This window comes from Tasmannia lanceolata, unplaced genomic scaffold (genome assembly GCF_043159265.1).
Source record: "Tasmannia lanceolata isolate RefF3 unplaced genomic scaffold, GAP_Taslan_0.1 ptg000005l, whole genome shotgun sequence".
Lineage (NCBI taxonomy): Eukaryota > Viridiplantae > Streptophyta > Magnoliopsida > Canellales > Winteraceae > Tasmannia > Tasmannia lanceolata.
This window is the reverse complement of record NW_027518682.1, coordinates 11843502-11864861: the sequence shown is the minus strand read 5'-3', so window position 1 is coordinate 11864861 and position 21360 is coordinate 11843502. Positions and strand designations below refer to the sequence as shown.

Below are 21360 nucleotides of genomic sequence, written 5' to 3'. Positions count from 1 at the left end.
ATGATTCCTGGATGCTTGAGGTCATAACATAGCTTTTTTCTTGTCGCCGCTGCTACTTCTGGCAACAAATCTTAGTATCTTAGTTCACTGGAATCAATTGAAGAGTGAGCTGGCGTATGCTAGGATTCTAATTGGGAGAGTGCCTTCATGATTTAATTACCTGATGTGAAACATTGTAGTGGTCTTCCAAATGGCTACTGATATTCGCATTACCATGTTTTGATAATGGGGCGAACTCACCTTGATGTTTATTATTGAACCAGCTGTCAAAGGCTATTACAGATCTCAAAAGGCTCTTTGTTGCCAATTAAAAAACAGACAAGGTGAGTTCGACCCATTATCAAAACATTGTAGTGCGAATGTCAGTAGCCTGCCAAATTCATGTGCTGCAGTATGTGATGTGAAGTCCGGGTCACCTCCAGAACGTCAACCTTAATGTTCCCTAAACTTCAGAAACCAAACCCTAGCAACACCGAACCAGTGGGAGTTTGAAAGGTTGACATATTTATGTGATTTTGTGCTTTTGAATTGGGATGATCATTTTGTGCATTTTTAACAGCCAATCTAATTAGAAGTAGATCCACATTTCTTGTTATTGGGAAATACTCTTCTTATAACATGGACAAGTTCTTATTTCTTTATTGTCTGCTGTTTTTCTAGTTTCTACTTGTAGTCTTGACGGACATCTCATATCAATTTTCTTGAACTGTTTTTTTCTTCTTGAATATAAAACTTTTATGGGTCAAAAAATTCGTCACAGTTATGTGGCTGTTTCAAATCAATAAGAATGGTCTCATTACTCACAGATGTGAATGGGTTGGCTAATCCTCCAATGCAGGTTTAGGAAATTTAATTGCCAAAACAGAAGAGGAGTATATCGAATTGGCACTGCAATTGGCATCTGATATTATGGCTCTCTCAAACCTCAGAATGACTCTCCGTGAACTAATGGTGAAGTCTCCAGTTTGCGATGGACCAAACTTCACTCTGGGATTGGAGTCTACCTATAGAAAATTATGGCACCGGTACTGTCAAGGCGACATCCCATCTGTAAGGAACATGGAATTGCTTCAAAATCAGTCAGTTCCTGAAAACCCATCTGTAAAATTCTCCGAGCGGACTATAGTCTCAACACCGAGAGAGACTCTACCTTCAGCTATAAAGATGAACGGTGTCAATTCAGTCCCATCTTCGGCCCCAAACCTTTATGATGGACATGTCAGCCAATCAAATCGAAGTACAAATCCAGGAAAGCCGAGCTAGATGAAATTAGTGAGCCAAGTGCTCTCTCCATTGAGTTGAAGGATATTGTATCCTCCCATCTGTCCTACCTTTGTGTGATGTATTTGGGCTCTGCTTCTGTGAATTGATGATTTTGCTCCAATTGAAATGTACTCAGAAGCCTATAGAGATGGGCTGAGGTTTGCACTATGTAATCACATTTTTGGAAGGATTGTATTTTGTTTTTTTAAAACTATGTACAAGGTGGGAATATGAACATTGGGGGTGGGGTTGGAACGGTGGCGATGAAGGTATGTTTGTTATACCTTGTTTTATCTAATTTTGGGTGTATAAATTCGTATGAGAATTGACTTCTTTCTGGTAGATGTAATACTTAGATGTCTGGTCATATCATGCAATCGTTGGTTCAGATCTTTTGTATGCTGCTCTCTGACTACAGTTTTGGGTGGGCTGGCACAAGCGGGGCCAGAGGCTGGGCTGCCATTATCCCCCTGGACGAACTGGAGGCTCCAATTTTCTTCAAGGAGGGAAATTGGTTTATAATATGAATAATTTGCCAATACTAGTGAAGATTTTTGACCTAATTTTGACTCCCAAATATTTATTTATTCCTCAGAGCCTTTTTCTTGGAGTAAGTTCGGATTGAACCTTAGGCCATAGGTTGAAGAACAAAGGCTTGTCCCATTGAGCTAAAATTGCAAACCTAAAAATGGTTGGTAAGCCAACCCCTAACTAAATGCTTGAATAGTTACTGCTTACAATCCAAGATGATGATAAGGAAAGCCAAAAAAATCGTTGGGGATTTGCTAGCGTTCATCGCAGAAGGTATTTCACGTATGGGCTGTGTCGCTGCTCTCACATGCCCGCCAAATGCCTTCTGCGATTAGTTGTTAGCAAATCCCAAGAATGAAAGTTTCTAATAAAATATTTTCCATTAGAAATACTTTTCTTGCAATCCAAACAAGGAAATCGAATTCAACGGAAATTAAAAAATTGAGTTGCTGCATTGTAGTGGTGAGACCCACCCGGCCCCCAACTCAAATTCGGCCACCAGCAAAAACCAGAAACTGAAAAAACACCGTGTCGTGGACCGCCCTTCCTTCCCCTCTGTAAAACCCTCTATTTGTCCCTCTTCTCTACACATATCTCCAAAACCCTAAAATATCTTCCATGATATCGTAGCTCAATAACAAAACCTCTCTGCAACAGTAATGGCTATTCTCTACGCCCTAGTCGCTAGAGGAACAGTTGTTCTAGCAGAATTCAGCGCCGTGTCTGGGAATACTGGCGCCCTAGCTCGTAGGATTTTGGAAAAATTGCCTTTGGATGGGGATTCTAGGCTCTGTTTCTCGCAAGATCGGTATATATTCCACATACTTAGATCCGATGGGATTAGCTTCCTCTGTATGGCGAACGACACCTTTGGAAGTGAGAATATCCGATTTTTTAGATCTAATAAAAAATCAGATCTGAATTCCTGATTTTTTAGATCTATTTTTTTCTTTGTTGCGGATCTTGTTGACTAATTCGATCTGTTAATGGGATGAATCCATGTTGCTTTCTGTCTATAATTCATCATAAGAGCATTTTTTGTAATCTATTCTGATCTGTTTATCATTTTGCTGTTTTGAAGATTAATATGTTTTAGTACTAATTTATGAAGATAGGTAAGTTCCTGAAGCTAGAGATATATACAGCTACTACTCTTGAGCACCTATTCGTGGCATCGCTTGGTCAATTGATGAAATAAAAAAACACAACGAATAAATCTGATCCATATACACTTGGTTCATTGTCAGTTTACTCTACATGTTTTGAAATTCTGTATGTTCATAATGAAGCATAAGATGCAATAGATTCAACTAACTTATTAGTTCGTTTAATCAATTCCCAGTACATTTGTGTTGGAGCTCGAATTCATAACAATGCTATTGTATTATACACATCTTGGAAGGTCGTAGGGGATTACACAACTATGTTGTTTTCATTGACTGTCAAGTTGAAACTCTTCACAAAGGGAAAACTTGTATAAAGGTGAATTCTAATCCTCCAATTATACTTGATGGGGATGGTGATTTTGGTGATGTAGAAGCTACTCTTGAAATTTTACTTGCTTCTTCCACAAAGTGGCTCTATGAAGGAGATCAACAATGCCTCTGAACACAGTGTTAGGGACTGGCAGTTGTAGAATATTATGTTACCTGAATAAGGTTGTCTGTATCAGATATTGGGAGGACGTGCTAAGGGGATCCTCAAAGTTCCAAAATATATTAGGATGCAGATGCAGTGATGACCTGATGAGTGCGGCATATGAGTAAACTGGTGAGGATACTTTACGAAAATGTTCAAATAGTCATGGTTTAACTTTTGCAAAGCAATGACACCTCTCTTGTATAGCTAATCAACACGTCCTGTCCTCTCTCTCTCTCTTTGGATTCTTATTCCCTTTATGATGAGAAATATAAAAAGAGCAAGAAGCATTTATAGATAGGCTATGATTTGTGGACACGGACACTAGTGTCGCATGTCGACACGGACACGAAGTGTCGGACACGGCAAACCCCCACACTTTAGAAACGGGGACACAGCTAAAATAGAAAGTATCTGTAATCATGATTTGTGGATATGGATTCATGTGTCTAGTTTCAACATGGATATGAGTTGTCTAAATGAGGTGAACACAATATTCAATAAAAAAACAGAATGTCACACTTGACACGGTACAAAAGCATGTCTACACGCCCACATTAAGTCTAACACTTCCAGCAATACAAGTAAAAGTGTCCAAAGGAGTGTCGACACGTGTGGACACACGTGTCGTGTTGGACACGGCAGGACACGTGAGTCGGCAATAAATTCGTGTGGACACGCGTGTCGTGTTGGACACGGCAGGACACGTGAGTCGGCAATAAATTCGAAGTGTCGGCCAAATCATAGAAGATAGGGAAGAAATATAAAAAGAACAGAGAAGCATTTAAAGATAGGGATTCTTGGATTCTCATTTTCCTTTTATGATGAGGGATCTAAAAAGAATAAAGAAGATTCATGCTCCAAGGGTCATCTTTCTTTTGTCTTTATATGCAAGATTAGGCACTTAAGCAACAACAGCAAAAAGAAAAGAAAAACACCAAAATTGGGGATATCGATAAGCTGGATGCAACACATATACCACACTACTACAGTATCGTTCTCATTTCCTGTTGTGTTGGCTACACCACCCAATTTTAAGAACCCTGGTTAGTTGGTTTCATAAATAGAAGTAGAATAGCATATTACACCACAGTGCACACTAGTATAGTATCGTTCTCATATCCTTTTTAGTTGGCTACGCCACCTATTTTTAAGGATCCTGGTTAGCTGGTTTCATAGATAGAAGTAGAATAGCATATTTTTCTTAGATGGTGGACTGTTTCAGATCCCATTTTCTAAAAGATTCCATAGTTGGGACATGGTCCAAAATAGACTGTGTGAGGAAATTATGTTCTCATTTGAAATTGCTTGGTGCATCTGATGCATTTCATAGAGGAAACTTCTTTAGTGGCTGTGTATCAGATCATTACAGATTAGTCCGACTTGGTTTTCAATTTGGTGTAGCGCAGGTATGTACTGGATTTTGAACTCTATTCCGCATTCATCATGACATTTCTCATGGTTCACGAATCTATAAGCTTGCAAAATCAATCTAGGAAAACTTCTCCCTATTCATAAAATCTGACCAACACAGGCTGTTTCGAACCGGCAGTGAGCTGCCCATCCTTAAAATCTGGATGAGTTTTTGAGCAGATGCTTTGATTCGCCAGTATTTTGAATCTCTCAATTTTGAACGTTGTTGGTTTGGGTTGAAAAAAGACAAAGCAATATTGTCCTCCATTGCCATACTATTCTCATGCTCATTTTTGGCTGACTGTAGCTTGGAATGTGAAAAAAAAATAAGATCATTTTAAGGCTTTGAGGAAAATTCCTTGGTTTTTTTTTTTATAATTTTTATTATAAAAATTAAAATTGAGGGTTGAACATGGGTTTGAATTATTGCCTAGCTATACTGAAAATGCTATGTTGTATAGAGTTAGTTATTCATGCAAAAAACCTATGATTTGGCCGACAATTCGAATTTATTGCCGACTCACGTGTCCTGCCGTGTTCAACACGACATTCGTGTCCACACTTGTCGACACTCCTTTGGACACTTTTACTTGTATTGCTGGAAGTGTTAGACTTAATGTGGGTGTGTAGACATGTTTTTGTACTGTGTCAAGTGTGGCATTCTGTTTTTTTTTATTGAATATTGTGTTCACCTCATTTAGACAACTCATATCCATGTCGAAACTAAACACACGAATCCATATCCACAGATCATGATTACAGATACTTTCTATTTTAGTCGTGTCCCCGTTTCTAAAGTTTGGGGGTTTGCCGTGTCCGACACTCCGAGTCCGTGTCGACATGCGACACTCGTGTCCATGTCCACAAATCATAGCAGAAAACAGAAGAGGAAGTTTGGAAATGTTGAGGGGCGGAAATGGTTCACAGTTATTGCCAAGTTTGGTTGGAAACTATTCATTGAAAGGCTTATTCATGCAGAGAAATAATGATGAAGATTTGTTCTATCGACGGTTGTGTATATGGATTGCACTTCATGGCTACTTGGCTAGTTCTTGTGAAGATTCTTTATACGGGATAAATATTTCTGAAGAAAAAGATGTTTAGCTTTTCATTGGATGACTCAGTTGTGATTCAAGCTATTGCTTGCAGGGGGTAAGCTACTTCCATGCTGCTCGTTGTGCCATCATAATCGCACTAGAGAGAAAGGAAAGAGGGGGGAGAGGGAATCTTCATTCTTCGCAGTTGAGAGAGAGAGAGAGAGAGAGAGAGAGAGAGAGAGAGTTAAGTTACTCTTTCACTGTTTGTGAAGCAAAGCTAGTAAAAGGGGGCGAGAGTGGGGAAAAGGAGGTGAATATATCATTGCCCTTGTTTTTCTATATATATATATATATATATATCTCTGAGGATGAGGTTTCTGAGCTAGAGCTCTATAAATACACTATTTCCATGTTGTTTCAGTCATCCAACCCATTCATTCTATAGGACCTCACATACATAGGATGTTCCTAAAAAACCATCTCCATACCACAATCCTTACCATTCAATCTATAGAAGAACATCTCCTAGCCATCCATTCTAAACCTCCACAAAGCATAACCCTAACCCTAATCATAACCTATAAAATGAACAGGTTGGATGAGTCAAAGTCAAAGTGTCAAACAACTATGGGAGTGGTGGTTTCTGAGCTCTAGCTCAGGCTAAGCTCGAGCGCAGTAACCTCCCCCCCGCACAACACACACACACAATGTTGCCCTTAAAAATAACTAAAAAACTTGTGGGAAAAGAATTAAGGTTAGAAAATTTAATATCTTTAAAAATACAATAATATCACACGCACGCACACACGCACACACACTGTTGCCCTTAAAAATAACAAAAAAACTTGTGGGAAAAGAATTAAGGTTAGAAAATTTAATGTCTTTAAAAATACAATAATATTAGCATTTTAAATAAATTTATTTTAAATAATTAAAGATAAAATAAATAATTTTATTCTCCCAAACTAACTCAAAAATTTAATACAAAGATAACAAAATTATAAAAAGAAACTAAGGAAATATTTGCAAAATAATGTCTTTGAACAATATCTTTGAGCCCTAGGGAATATTCGCAAAAAATAATGCTACATTAGAAAAAAAATGTCTTTGAAAAAATAATCGCTTCTCACACTCGCTTCCCATTCAGCAACATTACCTTTTCGTCATTATTTTAAGTTGAAACTACTGCTTGTAATGAACTTTCATCAGCACCTAATGGCTTTCTCCCATAATACAATAATTGACTCCTAGAATACATTAATGCCAAATTTCTTCTCTCAGATTTGTTCTCTGCACAGGTGTTATTGTGCTCATTGTCGCTGCTACTCTACTGTCTCGTGCCATGTTCATCACATGACTTCATCTTCAGCCCTCCCTCTGTGTAGTTACCTCATCCATGGTCGCTCTTTGGAATCGTATTGGCGAAAAATCTTCCCTTGCCTGTTGTTGTACCATATTCACCCCCTTCTCATCACCATACTTCGGCCTCCCAACACATTGTCATCGTCCATCGCCACTCACTCTCTTCTAACTAGAGCCATGACTTGCACACGTCTGTGCCCAAATCGTCATTGCTTCTGGTCTCATTGATGGAGATTTCTTTCCTCTGATTTTCTCTTCCCTTTTCTTTTCTTCCTCTCCCTCTTTCCTTTTCTTCCCTTCTTCTTCCCTTCCCCTCATCTCTTCTTTTTCTTTTTCTTTTTATGAATGGTAGCAAGATTTCATTAAAAAGCAAGGGAAAACCGAGAAGGTCCACCCAACAATTACAAGAAATTGAAACTAAAAGAGATAAACAAGAACAAAAATACAACCATGATGACCTCTTAAGGAGGTAAGAAATCAAACATCTCTAACTACAGCCTGTCAACCCCATCCCTGTCTAGTTCGTCAGCTTCTCACATGAACATGTAATGGAGGTGCCTTGTGTTTTATCTTTTATCTCATCAAACAAGGGAGCAAATCTCCACGGGGAAACCGAAGAACCTTTGAGCCACCTGATGACATTGAGGGAATCTCCCTCCACAATTAATCGATCTAAGGAAGCTCTATCCACATTGATTAATCCTTTGTGGACTGCCTTTATCTCCGGTTCACTAGCATCTGGCAACCCTATAGGCCCTGAGAAGGCCCAAGATACTTCCCCCCCTTGAGTCCTTAAGAACACCCCCGATGCCTGCAGGGCCAAGATTTCCAAAGCCCGACCCATCAAAATTGAATTTCAGCAACCCATTGGGAGGGGGCTGCCAAGAAAGCAATACCGCGGGACGATTTTCCTTACTATGGCAAACCACCTTCCTCCCTTCCCATAACTCATACGCCGATACACAGCGGAAAAGAGGAAGGGGCTTGGCCCAAGTGATGGTTAAAGTAACCACTTTGATGAATAGAAAATAGGATGATTTAGCCACACCTTCAAACACTTTGGCATTCCTCTCTTTCCATAGCACCCACACAATAGCTGAGAGAGAGAGCAACACTTACCCCTTTTTCTTCCAAGGGGTCACAGACCACCCTTCTTGTAAATCTTGTAAACTGGAAGGGAATACCCAATGAATTCCAAATCTGGACAAAATGGCACCCCATACCTCTCTTGTAACTCAGCAATGAATAAAAATATGGTCGAGAGATTCCCTTTCCCTTATCTTCTTCTCTTTTCTCCTCTTCTATTTTTCTTCCCTGGCCTACATCACTCATCTTTTACTTGAAGTTGGTGGACTCATCATGTTGTCATCACCACACTAAGGAGAGAGGAAGGAGGGTAGAGGCTGTCTTTCTAGGAAGTTACTTTTTTTAGCACGTCCGATGTAAATTTGATAAAAGGGGGCGGGTGTGGCAAAAAAGGGCCAAATTTACCATTCCCCTATTTTTAATTATTACATTTATTGTATAGTTTTTGTGAGAAAATTTATTGTATATTTAATTATTTAATATTTCTTCAATTAAGACATATTATTTGGTCCTAAAACATTTTTATAATTTTTAACTTGCCTTTCTTTTCTTATTTTCCAACTTTTGCATAACCTCTTCTCTTATCTTATTACTTCATTTTCTAAAATGATTGATTTATCCATCTCTACTTGCTCAATCAAGTAATTTGACTCAGTTATTCAATTTAAATCCATGAATTTTTTAACCTTTGTAACTTTCTATCAATTAGCCTTTTTTCTATAAGCTTTTTCTTAAGTTGCCTTTCATCTGAAAAATATGAGTGTGCCTTGTTTTTGCCCCTACTTCTCAAGCTTAGTAAAGCAAGTGGCATGTCGACAACTTTTTGGAACATGAAGATGTCAAATTTAGGACAATCTGGTGTTCAATATGGCAGTGTAAACACTAAATCGGATGTGTTCTATAGATCATCCACATTGGGTCCAGGTAAATTTCTTTGGTGTCTTATGGTATGTAGCAATTTTCTTTCAGAGTTAGAAATGTCTTTTGCCTGTACTCTTCACTATTCTCATTGAGCTTCTTGGCTAGCTTATGTGCCATGCCATGTAGGTGCCTTGGTCACCATAGGTTTTTTTTTTTTTATTATTATTTATTTATTTATTTTGGAGGGGGTTCTAGGTCTGTATAGCACAAGTTATATAGATGATGCGAACTTACTATGTGGGGCCTCAGAAGATCAAGTTCGCCTCATTTTAGTTGTTAATTGAAAGAAAGCCAACTCGATGATGGTTCTTATGGCAAAAAGAGCATTGCACCCCCAACCATCTTCTGTTGAGCTGTTAGACATTTCTATTTGCTTTGGTGCCTGCTATCGTTGGCTTCTGTCATCATCAAACCAATCCTTACAGCTTTCGTGAGGATAAGTTTCATCATAACTTTAGATAGTAATGGAATTGAGTAATCTTCATAAGGCATTGATGCTTTATATTACATAGCTGCTATGCAAGATTGTTATGAATGGACTTCTAGTTGGGTTTTCTTTTACTCATTTTCTATTATATCAGTATATGCTTTGCTTATGACCATGTATGTCCACATACTTGGGCATGTGCACATCCTTTGATTTGTTATGCTATAAGTAGTCAATCTTGATATTCTGAAGAATCTGAACATGTCATGAAACATCTAGATTATCTTTTCCCTCTTCATGGTTATTATTCATACGTTAAACCTTTCTTCTTTTGTACACCATTATTTGTGATACCTGCCCTAAAGTTCGCCGCTTTTCTTTTTAATGATTTCTATTATGCCTTTTAAAATTTCTTATTCAATGATATATTGCCTCTGAGAATATTTTTATTTTTTTATTTGTTCATCTTATTTTATCTGATGCTTTAATCCAGGGAGAATTCCTTTTTCTTACTTGGAGGATATTCACATGAGATTTATGAAAAACTATGGGAGAGTGGCTCATTCTGCTCTAGCTTATGCAATGAATGATGAGTTCTCTAGAGTCTTGCATCAGCAGATGGAATACTTCTCTAGTAATCCTAATGCAGATACTCTCAACCGCGTACGAGGTGAAGTTAATGAGGTAAGTACTATAGTTGAGCTGAGACATTATCATTGCCTGGAGATAACAAAAATTCTTTTGTACTTCCTAGGCAGTTAAAACCAAGGTTACCTACTACCTAGGGACTGTTTGTTACCTGAGCACTTCTACGTTATATTTTTCTATTGTGCCTACTCTTGGGCCACTGCCACGAGACACTCTTATACCATGTATGGGTAAGTGTCTTGGTGAGATAATAAAAAGTATTGTCTCATCAGAATAAAATGAAATGATTGTTTCTTAATTTAGATTTTTCTTAGTTGATAATGATTATGATTGAATTGGTATTTTCAAAAATTTTGATTTTTCTTTATTATTTTCATCAGAGTTAGCCACGTTGGATACTTTGACACTTGGCACGTGTGTCACATGACTAGGTAACACTGTAGGTACATGCTTAACATCTGAAATAGTAAAAAGAATCAAATTGTATTAAATTTTTATTTTATCACACATGCACGCACGCACGCACACAAAATTCTGACTCTGTTCATTGGATGTTACTACTTCTTGGAAATTGTAATAACCGATGAAAGAAGTTCGAAATAAAAATGGGGTGTAGACGTCAGTTTCCAATTTTTTCTGTATTATATTAATAGGGATTTGCTAGGGACCATTGCAGAAAGGCTTTTCGTGGACGGATGTGGCTGCACTCTCATGCAACAGCCAGCCGCGAAATGCCTTTCTGCGATGGTCCCTAGCAAATCCCATGTTAATATGTTGTCAAAGCTTTATGTTTAGAGTTTAAAATATAGTATATGACTACGACTACGCATATAAATCTTTTGTGCAATGATATGTTTAGGCCCGTTTAATCAAGAAATAAAATAGTCAAAATCGATTGGCCTGTAAAGCCACATCAACCACCTCACCCCCCTCCCTCTCACACGCACATTACATCATTATTTGATCTGGATGTAGATGGACCCAGCTTTACATGGACATTCACATCGCATATATTAGTAGTTGAGTAGGGGTACTTTTATGCTAAAAAGAGGATTAGTAAAGCTAAAACATTATGAAAAATGGGAGATATTCATAAATGCATTTTTTTACTAAATGATATTGGCATGGGGATGTATTGTTTATAGAAGCTAAATCACTGGGTTCAGTGTCTCTAAATCATTTCAACCACATTGAAAGAACTCCTTGAAAGGTGCTTTAAATTTTTGGCCTCCTACCTAATTTCAAAGATGCCTTGGTCATTTGTTAAATTAAAGAATTGATATTTGGTTGGTATGATGGTATGATGAATCTGGTTAGGCGAGCTTTTCTTTATTTAGCAGAGTCAATAGATTGTTTTAATAAGGCCGCGGTAGCTTCGCTAGATGCTTTTTGTCATTCTTTTATATTATCCCATTAACAATTGAAAAAGGTGAGATGATGACTAAAGACATCCTTGAGTTGGAACTTCTGTGCTGCCCACAGATCAAATTGCAAGCACTTTTTATGTCATTTTCAGTGGATTTTAGGTTTTGGTTTTTTCTTCTCTCTGTTCAATTCATGAAATCTTGTATGCCTACCATTATGAATTTTTATGGCTCTTCTTTTGTTGTTTTTGGGACATTTTGGTGTTTTGGACATGTAGAATGTTTGGAGCATTTTGCCATATCCTGAATACTCTGATTAGTTTCTTTATTCTCTGTTTTCACTAAATATACAATCTCATATTTGTCTATGTCATCTCATGTTTTGTTATCAACTAAAACTTGTTTTCCAGGTACGCACAATCATGGTGGAAAATATTGAAAAGATACTGGAGAGAGGTGATCGAATTGAACTTCTTGTTGACAAAACTGCAACAATGCAAGATAGTGCCTTTCATTTCAAGAAGCATTCTAGGCGCCTTTCCCGAGCTCTCTGGATGAAAAATGCCAAGCTATTGTAAGAACCCAAGTCTTGCAAAAGATTAATTTATCGGCAACTATTAAAATGTTTGTATTTTCTTTACAGGAAATCTTCCAAATGCCTGGATATTTCATATTTTTATGAGAACAATGAAACTTGTGGAATTGGTTCTTGTAAGCCATTTATTTCTCCTTTTTTAGGATGAACCATTGATTTCTCTTCTATCTTTTTCTTTTTCTTTTTGTTGGGTCAGCTAGGTGCTTCTTACAGTCTCAATGGTCCCACCCTTATGTCATAATCACTAGGGCACAAGGTGTGTGACCTTTATCCATTGTGGGAATCTCTTTCAACCGTTTTATGACATTGAGGGAATCTCCTTCCACTATGACTTTATCAATGATGTTGGGCTCAATTAGTCTAAGGCCTTGGTGAATCGGTTTAACCTCCTCATCGCAGTCTACAATCCCAGTTAAGGCATGAGAAAGCCCATTTCGTTGCTCCACCATCTCTTAGGAGGATGTCTACCCCAGGCGGCCCTAGATTCCCCAAGATTGGACCGTTAAAATTCATCGATAAATAGTGTTAGCTAGGTGGATCCCATCCTTGGGAAATGGGCTCCCTCGGCTTGCCACTGATGCCAACCTCTTTCCACCTGTACCAAAGATCACACGCTGAGACGAACCTAAAGTTGGGTTGAGCCCTAACCCAAGAAATGGTAAGCGCAATCACCTTCATGAATATGAAATAAGGCTTTTGTCTAAAACCATAAACACCTCGCCATTCCTCTATTTCCATAACACCCATATGGTGATTAACAATACCACATTCCATATGATTTCCCCTTTCTTTCGCCAAGGAACACACAACGAACTTTCCAGAAGATCAAAGTCTAGAGGGGAAAACCCATGCTATACCGAATTTGGTAAGAATTCTTCTCCACAAATACCTGGCCGTTTTGCAATGAAGGAACAGGTGATCTGCTGTCTCTCCCGCTTCCACACTTGACGTGAAGTGGGCATTAATCATTATATAGCTATTTGCAGCAGTGATCCGCTGTGAGGATTTCGTCTAGGACAGTCATCCAAGCAAAGGCACGTACCCTAGGCGGAGTTGGTATGTTCCACACTCTAGCCACCAGCAAAGTTGCAGGATTAAATGCAATTAGGTTGTAGAATGATTTGACTCTAAACAACCCAGAAGAGCACCTAGTCCAAACCCTTTTGTCTTTACCGGATTTCTTGATGTAACATGTCTCTAGCAATTCAAGTAAACTCGCTATCCGGTCCAACTCCCTGTCGAAGTTCCTTCCGAAACTGATTTTCCAAGAGATACCATTCTCCCCTCAAAGTGGTCCTTTCCCATGCCTTTTTATCCACCACCACTGCAAAAAAATCTCGGAAGACTTCTTTCAATGGGGCCTCTCCACACCACATATGAGTCCAAAACTTTATCTTTTCCCTGAGTAAACTCTGAATCTTATCTCCTCATTGAACTTGAACTTGACTTAGAATATCCCTGTACACTGTGACACCAACATGCCTATACTTGCTATCTGAGATCCACTTTCCTGGTAGACCTCCATAGACCCCTGCCTTAATTGGCTTACAAACCTTCTTCCAACAAATATATATATATATATATATATATATATATATATATATATATATGAGAATAGAGTTCCTAAGGTGTCACCTCATATAGCTTATATGAGGTGGCGCTTAAAAACATAAGGGGCCCACTTTGTTTGGATGATCCAAAGCATTCATTTGATACGCCCTCACATAGATAGGGTGTGCCGAAAAAATCAACTTCATAGGATCATCCTAACCCTTCCATTTGTGGAGGTTGAAATGGATGGGTATAAACCTCCATAAATCTGCCTATTTTTAACCTCCATAAATGAAAGGGTTAGGATGATCCTATGGACCTGATTTTTTGTAGGCACCATATCCATCTAAGGGCCTTTCAAATGTGTGGTTTGGATCACCCCAAAAATGTGGGCCCTTTATGTTTTGTGAGCGCCACCTCATATAAGCTATATGAGGTGACACCTTAGGAACTCTATTCTCTATATATATATATATATATATATATATATATATATATATATATATATATATATAGAGAGAGAGAGAGAGAGAGAGAGAGAGAGAGAGAAAACGGTTTCTACACACATGTGTAGATAAGTTATCTATACACTAGATTAAAATATAGTGGAGGCCCACATTGTTTGGGTGATCCAAACCATTCATTTGATCGGCCCACACATAGATAAGGTGTCCACAAAAAATCAGCTCCATAGGATCATCCTAACCCTTCGAACCGTGGAGGCAAAAAATGGACCGATTTGTGAATGTTTATACACGTCCATTTTACCTCCACAGATCGTAGGGTTGGGATGATCCTATGGAGCTGATTTTTTATGGACACCCTATCTATGTGAGGGCCAATCAAATGAATCGTTTGGATCACCCAAACAATATGCCCTGCACTGCATTTTAAGCTAGTGTGTAGATAACTTATCTACACATGTGTGTAGAAACCGTTTTCTCATATATATATATATATATATATATATATATATTGCTTTATGGCTAAACATGTTATAATATTATGAATGAAAAGAAGTCTTGCTTTGAAATTTCGTGGAGAATTTCTCTTTGAACCTTCTTCCAACCTGAGGTGTGATGCCCTGGAACATCTATCTTTCTTTCTTATATATTGAGGTATATCTACTTCTTTTTCTGCTTATTGTTGGGAACTATTAATCTCCTTTGTAGATGTGTTTTAAAGATTCAAAAGTTCATGTGGAATATTGTTTTAAATTTAGAGCTTGTAAAGAATCAAGTGATCGAATTGAAAATTTATCTATTTACTGATTTTGAAATTTAAAGTCCCCGTGGATGTTAGAGTTTTGTAATTTCCATTAGAATGATCAATCTGAGCTGATCTGATCTGATCTGATCTTAAATCTGACGGATGGGTTGTGTTAATCTGAACCGCCAGATTTATAGATTAGGTTGATCTCAAGATCCAGTGGTTGGATTGGATTGATTTCCACTTGATTGGATAAGACTAACCATAGATGAAGATTTCGAGTCATATAGAAGGGTTTGCTCGGAGCTATTTTTAGAAAGTTTACATGAACTCTAGATCTACTATATCTTGGTGGATTTTTGCATAGCTGACGAATAATGTGCCTTCCTCTATTAGTTCTGCATTATATTTGGTATCAGGGCTGCAAGAACTAATATTGCATCTAAGTTCTAAAAGAATTGGGATCTTCCGTCTACATCATTTTTTGGTATCAGAGCTACACAAATTAGTTTTCTTCCCTATTGGTCCTATATCATTATGTTTCCCATCCATTTTTCAACACTACAACCCAAAACAGAAAGTCCTCGTAAAATTAATAAAGGCCGGGTCACTATGTTGTTTTCAATAATTTTGAGGCATCATAGACCACAGATGAAGCTATTCTATGGTTATTACAATTCGAATATTAAGTGGCATTTATAGCTTTGCTCGTGAATTTCAATGCTTCCACAGACAGTTTACATTTTTCTCATCACTGCAGGGCCACATTGACATGCTTGATAGTGGTGTTGCTGTACATAATAATTGCTGCTTGTTGCGGAGGCATCACCCTTCCGTCTTGCCGATCTTGATTCACACTCATTTACAGGTGTCTTGGTTTCAATTCTCTTCCGAGGTATGCCACAGTAGGGTATCAGAATTCGCATTCCTCTATGTGGCAATATCGGTGTTTCTGGCCATGTCTGCACATGAATGTCAATATCTGCAAGCCTATTAATGTTAATGTCAATATATTATTAGTGGAAAATCGGAGTTTCTTTTCATCTGTAGCTTCAGAAGCCTGCTGCAATTTTCCTTGTTTATTTGTTGAGGATTGATTTTTGTCTTCTGTAAATTCCAGAGTTTCTGTACAAAGTTCAGCTTGCTGCAGTTTGTATTCACTCGCATATGTAACATGTGCTTTTGTTATTCATTATTGAGATTCCAATTTATTTTCCGTGTATGCTGATATCATTTCTTTTTCTGAGTCACTTACATTCACATGGATCGTATATGTAAAATCCTTGGAGATCCAGCATAGTCCTATCGGATAGACGGTCTAGATCAACCAAAGGTGGGGTCCAAGTATTACTCATAGCAATTTTTTCATTAACAGCCTGCATGGTTTCCTCGTCAATTACTCTTCTGCTTCCCATTTAGTGTACCACTGTTCAGTAGTCACTCAGAATATCCTATCTATCCAATCAATGGACTTTTGTTCTTGAAGAAATGCATTGCATCGCTGTTTTTTACCCTCCATTTTACCCTTTGTTTCCCTCATATATGTTGGGGTTCCACGCAAAAGCAATACTCCCGCAGCCGCACGGCCAAATCCATCTTGCTTTTTATTACATTTCCCACGTAAGTATAAGACCGAATCCATTCAACTTCTAAAATAGATTACTAATCCTTAGACTCATATGCTCTTGGTGGTCATGAACTCGTCATAACCACTCAGATCAAACGTCTACATGGTGCAGGTGGGCCCTAAGTGGCTCTTAGGAAAGAGCCTGACTGTAACCATCTTTACAACATTCTTCTTGTAGAATCAAAAGAGGGGCCCTCACTGATAATGTAATGTACTTCCAACTCCCCCCAATCCAAGGCCAAACGAGAAATGTATCACAAAGTGGAGTAAGTTGACAACAACTCCCTTCTCTCTAAGTTGTACCAAACCTAACTTCCCATCATGCAACAACTAATCCCTTCTCTATCCTCTCTAATCCCTTGTATAAATCCCAACATCCACAGTCCATATTCACAACTTCCATCTCTCTCATCAAGTGACCCACAAGCGAAAATGGCGAGCATCGATGCACCAACTACGACCACGATCCATATTGCAGAGACAAGCACTGATAGTAAAGGAAAAGGCATAGCTACTGCCAGTCTGGAGACCTCCGGTCCGGCCAAAGCCCCTCCGGCCGCCGGCCGTGGTATTGCCGCCCGATTTACAGCTGTGAAAATAGCAAGAGGAGGATGGAAGAGAGGTGTCTCCATTTTCGACTTCATTCTGAGGCTGTTCGCGATCGCGGCTTCTCTTGTCGCCACTACTACAATGGGGACCACTGACCAGACCCTTCCCTTTTTCACTCAGTTCTTCCAGTTCCAAGCAAGCTATGACGATCTTCCAGCTTTTACGTGAGTATTATACGCGTGTCGCAGCCCTTGATATTTGATCCAAGGATAGAGAAATTTATAAGTCGTTGTCGTTGGATGAAATATCAACTGTGGTACCTATGTCGTACTCCCATTATGCGCGAATTACCATATAATTTCACTTATTATCACCCTGTCCTGAATTTTGAGTACTTTGGCCATGCATGAATTGCCCATCAGGTGGGCCCCACCATAGATGTTTCATTGTGTAAATATCACTTGGATCAGCTATCCTAGCATTAATTCAATTTGGGTGGGACCCACTTGATGGACGGTCTAGATTGAGGGTCCCACCATACCCATGTTAAAAATGTATCATATTCTAATCAGGAGGTTTGACAGACCCACTTGATGGAGAGCCTAGATTGAGAGTCCCACCATACCCATGTCAAAAATGTATCATATGCTAATCGGGAGGTTCGACACTCTCAAACCATAGAGATGTTGGCATCTCCAATCACTGAATAATCTCTTGGAGCCATCCGATCAATCTCTACTTCTAGATGATCATCAAAAGTAGGCAATGATTTCCTGATTGGAAGGTTAGGATAGCGGATGTTCCATTAATTTTAGCTCTTCCAAGAATTGAAGCCCATAACCTTTTCGCTATCACTGAAATTTCAGAGTAGGGCTGGCAATTAAACCCGTGGGGACGGGGATCCGCGGATCCCCCCGGCACGGGGCGGGGGGATTCCCCGCTTTGAGCGGGGACGGGACGGGGTGGGGATTGCAAAAATTCCCCGAAGTGGGGACAGGGCGGAGTTGGGGATGCCTCTAGACCCGTCCCGCCCCGTAATCCTCATCTATAAAATTATACAAATATCCCTATAAGTGACTGTCTTTCCATAAATTGTTATAATCTTGTTTAGAAATTTGAATTCTTATTTAATAAGTGTTTAATTAGATTAAAAAAAGTAGAAATTTTTATTATAGAAAGGCGGGAAAGGGGCGGGGAATTTTCCCCTCTAGTGTGCGGGGCGGGGACGAGGATTCCCCGCCACCTTGAAGCGGGGACGGGGAGTGCAACATCCGGTCCCGCCCCGTTGCCACCCCTATTTCAGAGTAACAAAATGCCCTCATTCTTCATAATAACTATAATACCCTTGACAATACTATTATATCTTTCCATGTCCTCAGGTTTTTTGTGATTGCAAATGCGATAGCAAGCGGATACCTTGTCCTTTCCCTGCCCTTCTCCATTCTCACTATCGTTCGGCCCCAAGCAGTGGGACCAAGGTTTTTACTACTCATCTTCGACACGGTAAGCTGGAGGTTTTCAGCAATATTTCCATTTAGGAGGGTATTATCGTCACATTTGATTACGGGTGTTTATTTCTGATTCTTAAAATTTTGTACAGATTATTCCCAAGTTTTTTGTTTTTTATCGGTAATTTGGGGTTAGATTGTTCCCAAGTTGGCCCCATATATTACCCAGTTTTAAAATTCACCACACCATCTGGATTGCAAAATTGTTACCCACTTACGCTTTTACTAATCTCAAATTACCCATCTTATAGCAAATTAGCAATCCTATAAAAAATTTCAACTCTATGATGCTATGCATTAGATTGCAAATTTTTTATCTCATGAAATATTTCTGACTTATATACATAACGATCTCATTTGCAAATCTGAAACTTTCATTCTCAAAAAGGCAAATGACATATTCACCCATTTTCCTTACTTGGGACAACCCCCTCTAGTTTAAAAGAGTAGTAATAATACATACGCTAGAGGGATCTGTCCCAAGTAAGAAAATGGGGCAAATATATCACTTCCCTTCTCAAAATATCCCCAACTAGGGGTGGACATGGTTCCGGTTCGAACCGAGGAACCGAACCGAACCGAACCGGCACATTTGGTTCGGTTCGGTTCGGTTCCATTTCTATATGGTTCGGTTCCGGTTCAGAAATCCAGGAACCGGTGCAAATTCGGTTCGGTTCTGGGTTTGGGATCCCGGAACCGAGAACCGAACTGGTTTAATGTGATTTTTACTTTGGATATTAGGGCATGTTTGGCCTGATTATTTCCCAAATTTGTAGTTCATGGCTTCATGCATTGCCAAAATTTGTGCATGATTATCCCACCTGTTTATACTTCTTCATACTTCATATAAGTTTTACATTGACCAAATTTGTGCATGTTACTGTTAGTGTTTGTAATTCACATATAAACAGAGCCATTGGTGAAGGTCGGGTAAACCCAGAACCGAACCGATTATATATGGTTCTGGTTAGGTTCGGTTCCACACATATATGGTTCGGTTCTGGTTCCAATTTAAGGGAACCAATTATATATGGTTCAGTTCTGGGTTTAGCCCAAAACCGAACCGAACCGAACCATGTCTACCCCGACCCCCAACTATTTAAACCTATGATAGTATTTTATTCCCGAACTGCCCTCATTGTGTTGTATCAAATTTGTAAACTTATTTATACCATGTCTGTCACAACTCTTTGTATGTATTTTTTTAATATATATACCTTCATGTGTCATAAATCAAATTAAGGTGATGGTAGCGTTATCTACCTCCGCGGCTTCATCGGCTGCTTCCATTGTTTACCTGGCTCACAAGGGGAATTCGAGTGCGAACTGGGTCGCCATTTGCCAACAATTTAACAACTTTTGCCAGCGCATTAGTGGCGCAGTGGTCGCCTCTTTTATAGCAGCGGTCATCTTCATGTTACTGGTTGTGATGTCGGCCATGGCTCTCCGAAGACCTTGAAATGGGATCCGCCTCTATGGCCAATAAGTTATTTACAGGGTTTCATGTGTTGGTTCCTCTTCTGTTATCTTTTTTTTTTTTTCCCTTTTGTATGGGATTTGTGGTGTATTGCATTGGGAGGTTTGGGGCGTTTGTGTAATTGTGTATTTGGCAAATGCAATAGAAATATATTCATTTGCATGGTGTATATGATCTTTTCTATATAAACACCGCGAAAAAACAAAAACAAAAAAGAAAAAGTGGCAAGGCAACATGTCTCTGATACTTATAAGAGTGATGATTCTGGTTCATTTCAAATTACCATATGTTAACACACTGTAGTACGGTATATTCTCTTGGTTATTGGATGGTTTGATGGTTCACACCAGACTGTGGAGATGATATAGCCTGGAAATAAGCTTCTCAATGATCACACATACAGCCTCTTTTGGATATCTGAATTCCCAGAGTTGCCTTTCCTACTTCTTCGAAGTGCATCTTGATGTGATTTTGAAGAGGAAATTGTCTCGATATTGAAATAGTAATGTTTGAATTTGAATCTTCATATAAGTCTTGCACTATATGATGGGAATACTTGATTGGTCCCTTGGTTGCTTATATATATATATAGGGCTCATCATAGATAGGATGTCCACAAAAATTCAGCTTCATAGGATCTTCTTAACCCTTCGATTTGTGGAGTTAAAAAATTGACAGATTTGTGGCGGTTTATAGCCATCCATTTTAAGCTCCACAAATCATAGGGTTGGGATGATCCTATGAAGCTAATTTCTTGTGGACACCGTCTCTATGTCAGGCCCCATCAAATGAATGCTTTGCATCACCCAAATATGTGGGACCCATGTGTTTTTGGTCGGCGGACTAGAGAATGATCTCTAGTCGGCCGGACTAGAAACACTTTCCTCATATATATATATATATAGAGGAAAAGGATTGTACGCTCGACCGTACCTAAAGTTAGGTACGATAGAGTGCCAAATCACATGGGTCCCCCATTTTTGGTGGGCATCTAAACCATTCATTTGCAAGGCCCCATCATAGATAGGGTGCATACCAAAAATCAGCACCATTGAATCATCCTAACCCCTCCAAAACTGGAGGCCAAAATGGGCAGATTTGTGGACAAATACTGTCTGTCCATTTTGGCCTCCACAAATGGATGGGTTAGGATG

At 38.9% G+C, this 21360-nt stretch overlaps 3 protein-coding genes across 3 annotated transcripts in view; all 3 read left to right on the top strand.

The window, feature by feature from the left end:
* SPY (Tetratricopeptide repeat (TPR)-like superfamily protein) overlaps positions 1-1605 on the top strand; it is a 30312-nt gene extending 28707 nt beyond the window's left edge. The window contains exon 18 of the mRNA XM_077379585.1: positions 839-1605. Within this exon, the coding sequence (XP_077235700.1) occupies positions 839-1263 (425 nt within the window). The 3' untranslated portion in view covers positions 1264-1605. The remainder of the gene's footprint in view (positions 1-838) is intronic.
* Positions 1606-2276: 671 nt separating this feature from the next.
* VAMP714 (vesicle-associated membrane protein 714) lies at positions 2277-16267 on the top strand. The gene is made up of 4 exons (XM_077379583.1): positions 2277-2670; positions 10172-10362; positions 12101-12264; positions 15806-16267. Exons 1-4 carry the CDS (start codon positions 2454-2456, stop codon positions 15894-15896), a joined length of 663 nt encoding a protein of 220 aa, XP_077235698.1. The 5' UTR covers positions 2277-2453; the 3' UTR covers positions 15897-16267.
* Positions 16268-17104: 837 nt separating this feature from the next.
* Positions 17105-20657, top strand: LOC143877501 (casparian strip membrane protein 2-like). Its single transcript, XM_077379584.1, has 3 exons — positions 17105-17445; positions 18601-18724; positions 19973-20657. The coding sequence occupies exons 1-3, from the start codon at positions 17105-17107 to the stop codon at positions 20186-20188; spliced, it is 681 nt and encodes a 226-aa protein (XP_077235699.1). The 3' UTR covers positions 20189-20657.
* The last annotated feature ends 703 nt before the right edge of the window (positions 20658-21360 follow it).

Excerpts from the sequence above, each read along its gene's own strand:
- LOC143877501 (XM_077379584.1), top strand. The coding sequence starts at position 17,105 with ATGGCGAGCATCGATGCACCAACTACGACCACGATCCATATTGCAGAG. Across the intron at positions 17,446-18,600 it reads GACGATCTTCCAGCTTTTAC|GTTTTTTGTGATTGCAAATG; the intron begins GTGAGTATTATA and ends CCATGTCCTCAG. Across the intron at positions 18,725-19,972 it reads TACTACTCATCTTCGACACG|GTGATGGTAGCGTTATCTAC; the intron begins GTAAGCTGGAGG and ends AATCAAATTAAG.
- VAMP714 (XM_077379583.1), top strand. The coding sequence starts at position 2,454 with ATGGCTATTCTCTACGCCCTAGTCGCTAGAGGAACAGTTGTTCTAGCA. Across the intron at positions 2,671-10,171 it reads GGCGAACGACACCTTTGGAA|GGAGAATTCCTTTTTCTTAC; the intron begins GTGAGAATATCC and ends GCTTTAATCCAG. Across the intron at positions 10,363-12,100 it reads TACGAGGTGAAGTTAATGAG|GTACGCACAATCATGGTGGA; the intron begins GTAAGTACTATA and ends CTTGTTTTCCAG.